Source organism: Mercenaria mercenaria, unplaced genomic scaffold (genome assembly GCF_021730395.1).
Source record: "Mercenaria mercenaria strain notata unplaced genomic scaffold, MADL_Memer_1 contig_4344, whole genome shotgun sequence".
Classification (NCBI taxonomy): Eukaryota; Metazoa; Mollusca; class Bivalvia; order Venerida; family Veneridae; genus Mercenaria; species Mercenaria mercenaria.
Window position 1 is genome coordinate 1,832 of NW_026462564.1, and position 15,550 is coordinate 17,381.

The 15,550-nt window shown below is 36.8% G+C and overlaps 2 protein-coding genes across 2 annotated transcripts; both read right to left on the minus strand.

The window, feature by feature from the left end:
* Positions 1–644: 644 nt before the first annotated feature.
* Positions 645–7,556, minus strand: LOC123554389 (uncharacterized; the record flags this gene model as incomplete). The annotated part of the gene is made up of 4 exons (XM_053534996.1): positions 7,387–7,556; positions 2,816–2,964; positions 1,627–1,855; positions 645–1,070 (listed from the first exon to the last, which is right to left on the minus strand). Coding segments are annotated over exons 1-4 (847 nt in total), but the record flags the coding sequence as incomplete, so codon positions are not given.
* Positions 7,557–9,947: 2,391 nt separating this feature from the next.
* Positions 9,948–11,686, minus strand: LOC128553807 (histidine-rich glycoprotein-like). The gene is made up of 2 exons (XM_053534997.1): positions 11,600–11,686; positions 9,948–11,120 (listed from the first exon to the last, which is right to left on the minus strand). The coding sequence occupies exons 1-2, from the start codon at positions 11,684–11,686 to the stop codon at positions 9,948–9,950; spliced, it is 1,260 nt and encodes a 419-aa protein (XP_053390972.1).
* Positions 11,687–15,550: the final 3,864 nt, after the last annotated feature.

The following is a 15,550-nucleotide window of genomic DNA, read 5'->3' on the forward strand; positions in this document are numbered from 1 at the left end:
TTTTACTTTCAGATAAGTAAGGGGTAGAAAAGGTATATGATGTATGCTTAGAAATAACATACAGCTACATTCGAAAGTAAAAAAACAGGTGAGAGATGTAAACGGTGCAGCGAAAGGAGAAATACTTATTAATAAAAGAAGTAGCATAGGGTAGTGAGAGAAAAAGCGACGGGATGACTATAAAAGGGATACGAGGATATACGTTGAAGAAGTATGCATAGGAATGGTTTCAAACAATGGTGAACAGACCAGAGGAAGGATAACAAATAAAAGGTAGAATAGAGTAGTTATCATCAGTGATTTTCACTATTGTGCCCCTAATTAATTTAAGTTGTCTTTCTCTTCATTAGATCCATCCGGATGTAAAGTTTGATAATGTTAAGAATACTTATGAAGTAACTATCGCCATCAAACTTTATCTAAATATCTGTACTACGATAACTTGAGCCGAAAGTTTCGAATCATAATGTGATGATAAAAGAGAGAATAACTATAGAATGACTGGATATGTCTTTTGTATTTTAAGGTAGCTAAATCTGGAATGTTTAGCCTTTATATTTCTTTTGGCAATTCTAAACATTACTGCAAAAATATCCCAATTTTGCTAATATGATGCATGGGCTATGACTATTATGGCATTTTACCTTTTAAAGAAATCCAAACCATTGCTGGTGAGTCCCGTGCACCGTTTGCGTGTATGTCCGTCAATCTGATATATGACGTCATCCCTGGTGGCATAATTAGTGTTTGCTGGGAATTGCCACTGCTTTCATAAAAAAAGTTATCTGCGTAATGCTTATCTGACTCCACGCACTTTTCACTTCGCACGTATGAAGAAAAGAAGGCTGAAGAGCAATCGGCAGACGTTTGATTTTCTCGTTTGTAATGGCTTTCCAGTCGGACGTCTAAGGTTGTAAATATAACATTCTGTTGTTCTCCAAAATTGCTGACATTGCACCGACATTCTTTGCTGGCCTTTAAAGGATCAAAGTTCTCCACGGATCCGTCAAACATAATCTCAGCGTAGCTGGTTATAGAAGATCCGCCACATAATGGTATTTTTGATGATACTGAGGAATGAAGAAGAAAGTTTATTTTAGTTCTAAAACAACGTGCAATATACCCTAGCATTTAATTGTCTTTGATTATGTCGGAATACGGAACTTTATTGTAAGATTTGTGTTGGCTTTGTGTGTAAGCGCGTGTATGTGTATGTGTGTGTGTGTTTGTGGTGTGCGCGTCTGCGTGCTGTGGGCTTCGTTTTGGGGAGGCTGCGTTTTTGGTACGTGGCATTCCCTGTTTGATATTTGTCTTTGTTTTTTTTTTGGACGGATCGGTATAGAATCGGAAACGGTATTCCGAGGCCCCAGGGTCCGCATCCCGGTCTGGCTACTGACACGTAATCACTAAATCTGAGTGTGATCGTATACTCCACTACTTGACTTTTGTAGTATTATTGCTTTAAGTTGTGAGAAGGTTAAAAGTGTCTTCAGGATAACGAGAAATTTATCATTGCTGACCGCTGCTGATGTATGTATACGGGTCAATGCAGAAGATAAAGATACAGAAAATATAACTTAGCGAGCGAACGAACAATCCAATAAAGAAAACATAAAAATAATGTACCTTCTTGACAGTCATATTCCAGATGAACAAACGACGAATAAATGGTGAAACCATTAACGGTTGTTTGGAGCTGTTGCCAGGGGGGATGGATTGCCGTACAGCCCTGTCTACCAGAACAGTTCGTATATGTATTGTATGTATTCTCTAGATTAAAATCTTCTCTTATCTCGGTTCCTCCCAAGGCACAACAAATTGAGGAAGACGAGCAGTGTTGTTCGGTGCCACATATCTGTAATACGATGGCACAAGTTGATTAATTATATTCATGTGACAAATATCGCAATAATGCATTTCCTTTTACAGTCATATGCAATACATCATGTGTTAAGTATCGTTCTGAAAATCAAATATCGCGATATCTGTCGAGGCTGAAAAAGTTGTAAAAGCACAGCACTGTCATTGGTCGTTATATATCTACGTTTTCGACTGAAATTCATTTGAACAACGAAATTGTATTTTTCTCTATGTTGGTTTTTATCTTCAAAGATTATAGCTTACCGAACATATTTGATAATAGGCAACGTCAATGCAGACATGTACCAGATACGTATCAAAAGATTAAGCATTAATTGCAATGTAATGTAGTCTGGAAAAAATGATAATCCTCGAACCTACCGGCTTTTGGCTAGAACTGGTTCAGGGTCATTTTTCACGAACGTTGAACTTATGAGTGTATAATAATATATATTTCATACATTCCTTACATCTGAATTTTATAGTAATATAGTGCCTGCTTATTATATCTTTCAGATTGTTCTTATACTAGACAAAAGTGAGATGTCGAAAATAAAGGTCGTGATACTTTATTTAATAAGTAAACCATTTAAAAAAGTAATAACCATCAAAAAGCGATAACGTACAAAACAGTAAGCCTTCATGAAAATAGAACTAGACACACTGTGTCTTTTGTACATTTGATGATTTTGTAACTGAACGACGACAGAAATAATTGATAAGATGTCATATAGGTCTTCCGTATGCATTTACTTAGCATACAGTTTTAAACAGAGACGTCAGACATTTTACCTAAATGGCTAACCATAGTGTTTTACTTCATGGTCCTGTGTAAAAGAATATTAAAAGTTCAAATATAACACATACTTAACGGACTGATGACTATTCATTCCAAGAAGATCTTTTGAAAGCAGTTTTTGTACACAAAATTTAAAAAGAGAGATAAATTACTTACTGGGTAAACAGTGGTATTTTTATATCCAACAAACAAGTTGCGTATTCTGATGACTTGTTGCGACGCACATTGCATCGTGTAAAAGTCACAGCTTGGATCTGTGCCGTAGCATGCTGATGAAGCAACTCCGTAAATGACATGGACAGCAACTGATAAAACAAGACAATGTTGTGATAAAGCGAATGCATATTAACTTAATATCTATCTTGTTTTACTTTGATTTTGAATTAATTTCAGGCTAGTATTATTTACTAAGCTGAAGGAAAAAAACGAAAATAAAGCCAACATACTTGTTATGAATTATCCTGACGAAGGCGTTAGCCGCAACGTTGGTGCGATAAATTACTTTACACAACACTTACATACGTGTTGAAATACCGACCGCATTACTTAGTTGAAGAATTACTTCACAAGACTGCATTTTTAAGACTATATTTTTGAATGATGCACAAGAAGAGCAAGCATCAGAAATGTAGATAGTAAGGAAAATATCACATCTCCGTGTGTTAAAATAAGGTTTATAAATATTAAACAGTCGTTACTTGGTTTACTTCCAAGCAGTCATTATAAGATATCACGTATACCACGTGTTTTTGCTTTAACTGGCCGAATCTTTTAACAAATATGGTCCCTAGTGGTATTTGAATTATTTCTATTTGTGAAAAAAAAGTTAGGAGAACGTAAAAGTTTGAAGCAATTCGCTAAGACTAAAAAGGTATGTGGAAAACAACAAGAGAGAGAAAGGGAGAGAGGGAGAGAGAGATTGTTCTGTAAAACTAGATGATATCATATGTTTCAAACTGAACTGTAGATAAAAGTATGAAATGCATAAGACCTGGAAAAAAATGGCTAAACTGGCCGAGAGGTTCGAGTAGTCGAATTCGAGTCACGTGCCCATCATTTGTGGGTTCTAGAAAAAAGGACTTCAAATTGTATTTCATTCGACATAATTTTAACTCTGTTTTGACATTTCTTGAAAAATTATATTTTAAAGTATACAACTTCATGAAATGTTTGTTAGCATAATAATAGCAAGAACAAGTGCAAATGAATATTTAACCTAAGATTCCACCAGTAAGAGAAATGCAATGGATAAAAACAGATTAATAATTTTTGCGTCTGAAATTTTAAACAACAAAATATAAGTTGTAACAAAATACGAAAATGTCCGACCACAGTTGCCATAATTCAACGAAAACGATGAGATGAGTATAATGAGTCACTGTACCTGGTTTCGCACACTTTTTACACACTTCTTGAAATAAACTGAAATATGTGGAAGCAATTTTTAATTCTGCATTTTCAGGCAGGAGAATATATACATGGCTCTTTATTTATGCACTAGGTTATTCTTCATGTGATAACTGCTCACCACTGGTAGCTCTCCAATATAGGCAGAAAAGTACCCATTATTCGGACATATTTGTACCCGGTTTCGCACACCGTGACGAAAAATTCTCTAATTCTTTGTACAATAGGGATATTGGTTGAATCAAAATTGCACAACACTGAAACTTCGGTAGAAACTGTATTTTTAGCTGTCGTTATCATAATGATGTCGCTAGAACATGCACAAACGAGGTACTCTCAGTGGTTTCTAATTTTATGCTGACTCGGTGATATTTTTACTACACTTTTATATATCATCGTCTTTTATCAGAATGTCTGCTTGTCGTTAAGAAAACTATAGGAACATTCAAAAGGAGACCTGGTCCCTTGATTTCACCAGTTTAAATTTCTCCTGGCAAGTATTTCATTACAAGAAACGAAAAATTCTTTGGTGTGCGAAACCGTGAGAACTGTGCGAAACCCGGGTACACTTACTCTACTACTGTTTTGAACTCTCTACTTTAAGCCGCACTCTAAAGAATAGCTTAATAAGTAATATGAAATTAGGCACTGCCTATCTGACGGGAAAACCTAGTCATAAAGAATCTACTTTCTGCATTCATTTATCTTTTTGATATTTTCAGTTTTGACAGAAAGCCTGACGGTTTTGCTCTTCAGCCTTTTGTAATGAAAATTATGAACAAAGGCAAATGTTTTAAAATGCTTGGTTTAAATGAATAAGATCAGATCATTTCTTCAAATGTGTCAAGACTACTAGATAGATGACGGAAAAATAGTTGGGTGCACCGAGTCTAGTCCCAAAATGCACCAGAGGCCACTAGTCCAGTATATACAGTTGGCGCTATGGGCCAAAACGATCATGCTTTGCTGTCGATTCGTTTCTCTAATACAATAATTTTCTGAATCCGGGAATGAAAAGTTTCTTTAAGTTCATGTACACGTAACAATAGTTTAAAAAAATACACATTAATCCTGTGTAACGCCACATTCAACTTCATAGTATCAGCTCATTTAGATTATGTGGGCATCATCAAGTCAGACGTGACAGTATTCATACATAATAGAAAACTTAGAAAAAATCTGGTATTACAGATTCTTTTTATGAAGTTTGATGTTCTATTAAGTTATCAAAACAATGTCAATTGCTTGCACTAATGATAATCCATAATTCCTGAATATCTAATATCAGTTTGTTATAATTCTTAGACTACAATGAAATTAAAACTCAACTCCGGACCTGGCTCATGCAAAGCAAGAATGGTAACCACCGGACCACGGGGGACTATGACACATTTTTGATAAAATTGTATATATAAATACTTTTTGTTACGCAAGTGTGTCTGGAATCGTTTTACATTGGCATTTTTTTTTTGAAACTACCGGCTTTTCTATATAAAAAATTAAACTGGCGGTGATTTTGTTCTTCAAAAATTATTGCACATTATTATTCAATATTGAAACTATACAGTAAGCTTGAATCATAAAAAAAACGTTCCACAAAGAGACCCGAATAAAACCGATTCTAATACCGCGAATTTTCAACTCGTTAGAATACGACAGAATAAGAATAATTTGTTTTCTTTCGGCGCCGTTAAGTCTGCTGACGATTGTTCAAAAGAAACTTTATTTTGTCAAATGGCGTCCTGAAAATTATTCACCGCGGCGCAGCAGTTCCGGGAATTACGGGATAGAAAGGACAGCCGGTGAAGGTAAAGAAAATATTCCCAAGTTGAACGGTATGTAGGTTTACTTCGGCATATATACACGTACACAATATCTATAGACGGAAAAAACCTTCGGTTTCCCGTATTATTCTTAGGATGCACAGGAGTATTATTTTGAAATGTATCATTTAATTATTCTCTTCCCTTGAAAACAATGTATCCGCACATAGAACAAATACTCACACAGGCATTCAAGTTCAAACTCAATATCGTCGAAAAGATATTTTGAAGTTGACTGTATTTACATTTTACTGTTTCGTTATGAATACAGTCATTGTTAGATTTCACATTCGACTGCTTTTAAGTACTCTCAAATGATTATTTTGTACTTAGAAATTACGCATTTCGCATTTAATGTTATGGTAAGAACAGTACGAACAGCTTCGGAATATTGATATACCCTTAAAACATTGCAAAAAGCATTGCACAGTTTTTGTGAAATCTATCAACGTATTTTGTTGATATTCGGGGATGTATTGTACGTGTATATATACTCTCATCCACAAAATATACTACTTAACTTTGGGTTAATGGTCGTATCGCATTAATTTTTGTTGGAACTAATTATTTATGGTATCAGTTACGTTTGGGAAATTGCCGTATGTGCATTGTTTTCGTTGAATTTAATGTCGTATGAGCACTAGTCCACGTTGAATAAATTGTCGTTATTATGTGTGTATAAGTTTTCCTTGGACTAATTGTCGTATGTGTATTAGTTTGCGTTGAATAAATTGCCTAATGTGTGGGAGTTCGCGTTAGATAAATTGCCGTTATACTATATGTTTTTGTTGTCGTTGGATCAATTTTCGCATGTGCATTCTTTTCGTTGCATTAACTGCCGTATGTGCATTCGTTTTTGTTGGATTAGTTGTCGTATTTTTTAATAAGATTAGTTTTGATGCGTGAAGGGGGACATTGAATTAGATGCTCAATATCAGCAAATGTAAAAAAGATTTATTCTTAACGTTGTACTGGTTTCGTAGCCTATGCCGACTATATGTCCGAAATAGATAAACTAAATATTTCTTGGGTTAAGCCAAACCTGAAGAAAAAATATGAAAATTCTTTTCTGATACTATGTAAAAAAAGAAAGAAAAAAGACGGTAAGGATAGAACACATATTGAATGGCACTCGGACCTCCGGACTTTGTTGGCAATAGTTTTGTCTTATGAGCTGCAATCATTCGAAAACTGTATATGCCATGCATGTATTTTTTTCATTTTGCAAGTAAAATCATATCATTGGAATCTTAATTTTCTATATTGAAGAGCTAGTTTTGATATTGTACATAAGCAATAGTTAATAATATGCTTTATATATTCAGAGAAACATGTTCAACTTGATGTATCCTATGTCCAGTATAAGTGGTAGATATTTTTCACAGGAACGACAGGGCTTTTCAGTTCAGGTAGCGAAAAAACATGAATAATAATGATATTGAGAGTAATTGTGATGATGAAATATCAAGAACAAAAACAATAGGGATAAATGCATACCTGTCATCATTGTAGTTAATATCACCAATAATTTAAAAACCATTTTGGGTGTCCTTTATAATGTCTTTACGACAAACACATTAGTTTATGAAATTTAATAGCCACAATAAGTATTAATTGAATTCTCAAGTTTTATAAAGCACCAACTACGTATGGTTCTCTAATCATTCGTAAACAAATGTCATTGTTAGTTCGCAGGATAACACTAAAGTTATTCAACTGACACGTCTGTAAAATATTGTAAAACTATTTTAATGCTTAAACATTCGAAAATAAATTTACTTCCTATTGGTACAGTGTCTCTTTGTGATTAAGATTTATGAAATATGACTCGGGGAAAGTCTTAATTTAAACATCAGGAAGTAATGACATATATCAAATGAGATCGAAAGAGTGTCAGTTACAATATGTGATATACTGGCAAAAAAGTACAGTTATGATCATGCTTGTCACATAACTTTGAGTGAAACAATGTGTATATTGTGTTGCACATTCTGATGTTGCTCAGACTTGCCAAGGTAAAGTACTGTCTGTGAGACCTGGTCGAGTGTAGCTATGTGAATATTGTGTTGCAAATTTTGATGTGGCTCAAACTTGCCCAGATAGACCACTGTCTTTGAGGTCTGGTCGAGTGTAGCAATGTGTATATTGTGTTGCACATTGTGATGTTGTTCAGACTTGCCAGGGTAGACTTCTGTCTTTGAGGTCTGGTCGAGTGTAACAAGGTGTATATTGTGTTGCACTTTGGGATGTTGTTCAGACTTGCCCAGATAAACCACTGTCTTTGAGTTCTGGTCGAGTGTAGCAAGGTGTAAATTGTGTTGCACATTGTGATGTTGTTCAAACTTGACATGGTAAACTACTGTCTTTGAGTTCTGGTCGAGTGTAGCAAGATATATATTGTGTTGGAAATTGTGATGTTGTTCAGACTTGCATGATAAACTTCTGTCTTTGAGGTCTGGCCGAGTGTAGCAAGGTGTATATTGTGTTGCACATCGTGAGGTTCTTCAAACTTGCCATGGTAAACTTCTGTCTTTGAGTTCTGGTCGAGTGTAGCAAGGTGTATATGGTGTTGCACATTGTGATGTTCTTCCGACTTGCCATGGTAAACTTCTGTCTTTGAGGTCTGGTCGAGTGTAGCAAGGCGTATATTGTGTTGCACATTGTGATGTTGTTCAGACTTGCCATGGTAAACTTCTGTCTTTGAGGTCTGGTCGAGTGTAGCAAGGTGTATATTGTGTTGCACATTGTGATGTTGTTCAGACTTGCCATGGTAAACTGCTGTCTTTGAGGTGTGGTCAAGTGTAGTGTAGCAAGGTGTATATTGTGTTGCACAATGTGATGTTGTTCAGACTTGCAATGGTAAACTTCTGTCTTTTAGTTCTGGCCGAGTGTAGCAAGGTGTATATTGTGTTGCTCATTGTGATGTTGTTCAGACTTTCCATGGTAAACTTCTGTCTTTGAGGTCTGGTCGAGTGTAGCAAGGTGTATATTGTGTTGCACATTGTGATGTTGTTCAGACTTGCCATGGTAAACTGCTGTCTTTGAGGTGTGGTCAAGTGTAGTGTAGCAAGGTGTATATTGTGTTGCACAATGTGATGTTGTTCAGACTTGCAATGGTAAACTTCTGTCTTTTAGTTCTGGCCGAGTGTAGCAAGGTGTATATTGTGTTGCTCATTGTGATGTTGTTCAGACTTGTCATGGTAAACTTCTGTCTTTGAGGTCTTGTCGAGTGTAGCAAGGTGTATATTGTGTTGCACATTGAGACGTTGTTCAGACTTGCCCAGATAAACCACTTTCTTTGAGTTCTGGTCGAGTGTAGCAAGGTGTATATGGTGTTGCATATTGTGATGTGGTTCAGAATTGCCAACTTGGTAAACTTCTGTCTTTGAGTTCTGGTCAAGTGTAGCAATGTGTATATTAAGTTGCACATTGTGACGATGTTCAGACTTGCTATGGTAAACGTCTGTCTTTGAGGTCTGGTCGAGTGAAGCAAGGTGTATATTGTGTTGCATACTGTGATGTTGTTCAGACTTGCCATAGTAAACTTCTGTCTTTGAGGTCTGGTCGAGTGTAGCAAGGTGTACATTGTGTTGCACATTGTGATGTTGTTCAGACTTGTCATGGTAAACTTCTGTCTTTGAGCTCTGGGCGAGTGTAGCAAGTTCTATATTGTGTTGCACATTGTGATGTTGTTCAGACTTGCCATGGTAAACTTCTGTCTTTGAGGTCTGGTCGAGTGTAGCAAGGCGTATATTGTGTTGCACATTGTGGTGTTGTTCAGACTTGCCATGGTAAACTTCTGTCTTTGAGGTCTGGTCGAGTGTAGCAAGGTGTATATTGTGTTGCATATTGTGATGTTGTTCAAATTTGCCATGGTAAACTTCTGTCTTTGACTTCTCGTCGAGTGTAACAAGGTGTATATAGTGTTGCACATTGTGATGTTGTTCAGACTTCCCATGGTAAACTTCTGTCTTTGAGGTCTGGTCGAGTGTAACAAGGTGTATATTGTGTGGCACAAAGTGATGTTTTTCAGACTTGCCATGATAAACTTCTGTCTTTTAGTTCTGGTCTAGTGTAGCAAAGTGTTGCACATTGTGATGTTGTTCAGACTTGCCATGGTAAACTTCTGTCTTTGAGGTCTGGTCGAGTGAAGCAAGGTGTATATTGTGTGGCACAATGTGATGTTGTTCAGACTTGCCCAGATAAACAACTTTTTTTGAGTTCTGGTCGAATGTAGCAAGGTGTATATTGTGTTGCACATTGTGATATTGTTCAGACTTGCCCAGATAAACTACTTTCTTTGAGTTCTGGTCGAGTGTAGCAAGGTGTATATCGTGTTGCACATTGTGGTGTTGTTCAGATTTGCCATGGTAAACTTCTGTCTTTGAGTTCTGGTCGATTGTAGCAATGTGTATATTAAGTTGCACATTGTGATGATGTTCAGACTTGCCGTGGTAAACTTCTGTCTTTGAGGTCTGGTCGAGTGTAGCAAGGTGTATATTGTGTGGCACAATGTGATTTTGTTCAAACTTGCCCAGATAAACCACTTTTTTTGAGTTCTGGTCGAATGTAGCAAGGTGTATATTGTGTTGCACATTGTGATGTTGTTCAGATTTGCCCAGATAAACCACTTTCTTTGAGTTCTGGTCGAGTGTAGCAAGGTGTATATCGTGTTGCACATTGTGGTGTTGTTCAGACTTGCCATGGTAAACTTCTGTCTTTGAGTTCTGGTCGATTGTGGCAATGTGTATATTAAGTTGCACATTGTGATGATGTTCAGACTTGCCATGGTAAATGTCTGTCTTTGAGGTTTGTTCGAATATAGCAAGGTGTATATTGTATTGCACATTGTGATGTTGTTCAGACTTGCCATGGTTTACTTCTGTCTTTGAGGTCTGGTCGAGTGTAGCAAGGTGTATATTGTAAGGCACAATGTGATGTTGTTCAGACTTGCCCAGATAAATCACTTTTTTTGGCTTCTGGTCAAATGTAGCAAGGTGTATATTGTGTTGCACATTGTGATGTTGTTCAGACTTGCCCAGATAAACCACTTTCGTTGAATTCTGGTCGAATGTAGCAAGGTGTATATCGTGCTGCACATTGTGGTGTTGTTCAGACTTGCCATGGTAAACTTCTGTCTTTGAGTTCTGGTCGAGTGTAGCAATGTGTATATTAAGTTGCACATGGTGATGATGTTCAGACTTGCTATGGTAAACGTCTGTCTTTGAGGTCTGCTCGAATATAGCAAGGTGTATATTGTGTTGCACATTGTGATGCTGTTCAGACTTGCCATGGTAAACTTCTGTCTTTGAGTTCTGGCCGAGTGTAGCAAGGCGTATATTGTGTTGCACATTGTGATGTTGTTCAGACTAGCCCAGATAAACCACATCATTTGAGTTCTGGTCGAGTGTAGCAACGTTTATATTGTGTTGCACATTGTGATGTTGTTCAGACTTGCCATGGTAAACTTCTGTCTTTTAGTTCTGGTCGAGTGTAGCAACGTGTATATTGTGTTGCACATTGTGATGATGTTCAGACTTGCCATGGAAAACTTCTGTCTTTGAAGTCTGGTCGAGTGTAGCAAGGTGTATATTGTGTTGCACATTGTGATGTTGTTCAGACTTGCCATGGTAAACTTCTGTCTTTGAGGTCTGGTCGAGTGTAACAAGGTTTATATTGTGTTGCACATTATGATGTTGTTCAGACTTGCCATAGTAGACTTCTGTCTTTGAGTTCTGGTCGAGTGTAGCAAGGTGTATATTGTGTTGCGCATTGTGATGTTGTTCAGACTTGCCATGTTAATCTTCTGTCTTTGAGTTCTGGTCGAGTGTAGCAACGTGTATATTGTATTGCACACTGTGATGTTGTTTAGACTTGCCATGGTAAACTTCTGTCTTTGAGTTCTGGTCAAGTGTAACAAGGTGTATATTGTGTTGCACATTGTGGTGTTGTTCAGACTTGCCCAGATAAACCACTTTCTTTGAGTTCTGGTCGATTGTAGCAATGTATATATTGTGTTGCACATTGTGATGTTGTTCAGACTTGCCATGGTAAACTTCTGTCTTTGAGTTCTGGTTGAGTGTAACAAGGTGTATATTGTGTTGCACATTATGATGTTGTTCAGACTTGCCATGGTAAACTTCTGTCTTTGAGGTCTGGTTGAGCGTAGCAATGTGTATATTGTGTTGCACATTGTGGTGTTGTTCATACATGCCCAGATAAACCACTTTCTTTGAGTTCTGGTCGAATGTAGGAAGGTGTATATTGTGTTGCTCATTATGATGTTGTTCAGACTTGCCATGGTAAACTTCTGTCTTTGAGGTCTGGTTGAGTGTAGCAAGGTGTATATTGTGTTGCACATTGTGATGATGTTCAGACTTGACATGGTAAACTTCTGTCTTTGAGTTCTGGTCGAGTGTAACAAGGTGTATATTGTGTTGCACATTGTGGTGTTGTTCAGACTTGCCCAGATAAACCACTTTCTTTGAGTTCTGGTCGAGTGTAGCAAGGTGTATATTGTGTTGCACATTATGATGTTGTTCAGACTTGCCATGGTAAACTTCTGTCCTTGAGGTCTGGTTGAGTGTAGCAATGTGTATATTACGTTGCACATTGTGATGATGTTCAGACTTGCCATGGTAAACTTCTGTCTTTGAGTTCTGGTCGAGTGTAACAAGGTGTATATTGTGTTGCACATTGTGGTGTTGTTCAGACTTGCCCAGATAAACCGATTTCTTTGAGTTCTGGTCGAGTGTAGCAAGGTGTATATTGTGTTGCACATTGTGATGATGTTCAGACTTGCCATGGTAAACTTCTGTCTTTGAGTTCTGGCCGAGTGTAACAAGGTGTATATTGTGTTGCACATTGTGGTGTTGTTCAGACTTGCCCAGATAAACCACTTGCTTTGAGTTCTGGTCGAGTTTAGGAAGGTGTATATTGTGTTGCACATTGTGATGTGGTTCAGACTTGCCCTGGTAAACTTCTGTCTTGAGTTCTGGTCGAGTGTAGCAATGTGTATATTATGTTGCACATTGTGATGTTGTTCAGACTTGCCATGGTAAACTTCTGTCTTTGAGTTCTGATCGAGTGTAGCAAGGTGTATATTGTGTTGCATATTGTGATGTTGTTCAGACTTGCCATGGTAAACTTCTGTCTTTGAGGTCTGGTCGAGTGTAGCAAGGTGGATATCGTGTTGCACATTGTGATGTTATTCAGACTTGCCATGGTAAACTTCTGTCTTTGAGGTCTGGTCGAGTGTAGCAAGGTGTATATTGTGTTGCACATTGTGATGTTGCTAAGACTTGCAATGATAAAATACTGTCTAATATTTATTTCATGGATCACCAATTACCAATCTTGAATCAAATGAGTATGGATTTTTCATAGAAAAATACAAACATTCAGTGTTAGGGCAAGGGGCTTATTTTACAGAGGATCCCGTCAAAACCGACCAGTACACAGGTATTATATACATCATACATGTTTATACAGAGTGCAACATTGTGCTTCAAAAACTGAATGTCGGAAACTTGTTGGATCAACCTGTTTGAAACATCATATAAACCTTACATATTATGTTTCAGTTAGTTAGAATATTTGCCAACATATTTGAAAGCGTGAGGAGGTTGTCGTTTCTGTTTAATTGTAGACATTTCAAAGACAAAATATATTAAAATGAATCTGTTTTTCAGGTAAAGGCGATGATGTTAAAGACCCACTATGTTGTATGATACTATGCAGAGTGCTGATCGGAGATGGTGTTATACAGGGACGTAATGTGAAGCTCCCTACAATGACGTCAGGTGCTACATCCGCCCCGTGTAAAACATGTTTAAAACCCAAACCAGACTGCCAATGTAGAAAATCTACAAAATTTGACTCTGTGATATTTGATGGGTTGTTATTCAGAGAGTTCAGAGAGTTCGTTGTCTACGAAACTTGTTCCTGCTTTCCTGCATTTGCTATTATATACAAGAGAGTAAAAAGTAACGTCTATCCTATGATTATCGGGTAGATACATCATTTTCTTACTTTTAATCGCATTATATAGCACTCTTCACGTATAATTATGTAGACGTTCAAAGCGCTTAACAGAATATATTCCGAAATAACAAACGAATATAAATCTAAAAGTACCTTATATGACTTTAACTAGACTTAATCTGAGATTTGACAAAACATGATACTCAGATATACATATAAACAAAAAGACCTAGAAGATATTGTTTTAAACTTGTTATGAAAAGATTACTCAATTATATCGCTAGAAATGTGTTTTACATACTTCTTACTAAACAGGGAGGTATGTCCATTACTATGGTTACAAATCTACAAAATTGACTCTGTGATATATACAAGTAATGGTATGTTAATTCAGAGAGTTGTCAATGCCAATTTGCTCATGCTTAATTTGTTGTATTATACAAGAGTGTTAAAGGTAACGTCTATCCTTTGCTAACAGGTTAGGTGCATTATTACTGTTATTACCGTGGATACTAATAAAATCAGTAAGAAAATCCGTTGGATGCAAAGAATGCAACCAAGCAAAGCAATAGCAGACTCGTTTTGACTGATCTGTTCATTAGAGGAAATGGAAACTGCAACATTCTTCACGCCCCCTAGCACCGGCTAAAGCGGAATTCTTTTACATAGGTATTGAGTGGACTCCATTTATATAGTACTCTTTTCATGTACATATGCACGTTCGAAGTATTTTACGAATAGATTCCAAAACGATCCAGTTGTTATACATAAAGGTTCAAATCTTTGGAACAACTATATAACGATACTGGGTTTTGTGATATGTTCCTACCTACCCTGATTACTCCCACCCCATATCCCTGTAATGTAGACTAGGGAATCGCATTAAGACACTTATAATTAATATGCATATTTTCTTACACTGTAAAACATACAAAAGGTAGAGACGAGTTTCTCAAGTATGTAAGCTATAGATGCGAATATGGAATATTAAATACATCAAATATGTAACAGATGTTGCATAGATAATAAGCCATTACATCTTACTAAGAAGCTAAGAATAAATGCACTTCAATTTCAAAATTTATGATAAGTGCAAACTGGACATGCTTGCGTTTGACACCAACACGTGAGGTTTTCATATTACGTCAACGTCTTTTACGTTGGAATTTTACCAATGCACGACTTAAAAAATATTCCACATTCCTTTTCGAAGAATGCATTTCTGCATATCCGAACAAACCTTATCGAAATAATATAATCAGGCTCCGCTTAGAACAAAAATACCACCGAAATTCCCTGATTATGGATATTTCATAATTGCGAAAATCTTCTTGGATCTTCTTTATTTGAAAATGTATAGCTTGGGCGTTTTCATAAACTCTTCAGTGTATAGTCCAATAGAACCGTTCTTCTGAATTTGAATACTGGGATCGTATTAGCTAAGTTCACAACAGTTGACATTGCATGCCGGTGTAATGAAGTATTTCGACCCCCATAGAATAATGACCCCCCGGTCATTATTCTATAGAAAAAGTGACCCCCCGGTCATAGTATTATGACCTCCAGATCATTGTACTATGACTCCCACACGTGAAGTAAACTGAACCTCATGAAGAATATTGACTCCCATAAAAAAACGACCCCCGATCATTTGGTCAAATTTAGTGATAACTCATGT

Bases quoted from the DNA above. Each gene is read 5' to 3' on its own strand.
- LOC128553807 (XM_053534997.1), bottom strand. From the start codon at position 11,686: ATGGCAAGTCTGAACAACATCACAATGCGCAACACAATATACACCTTG. The intron at 11,121-11,599 runs GCAAGTCTGAAC...ATATTCGAGCAG, and splicing joins AAAGACAGAAGTCTACTATG to ACCTCAAAGACAGACGTTTA.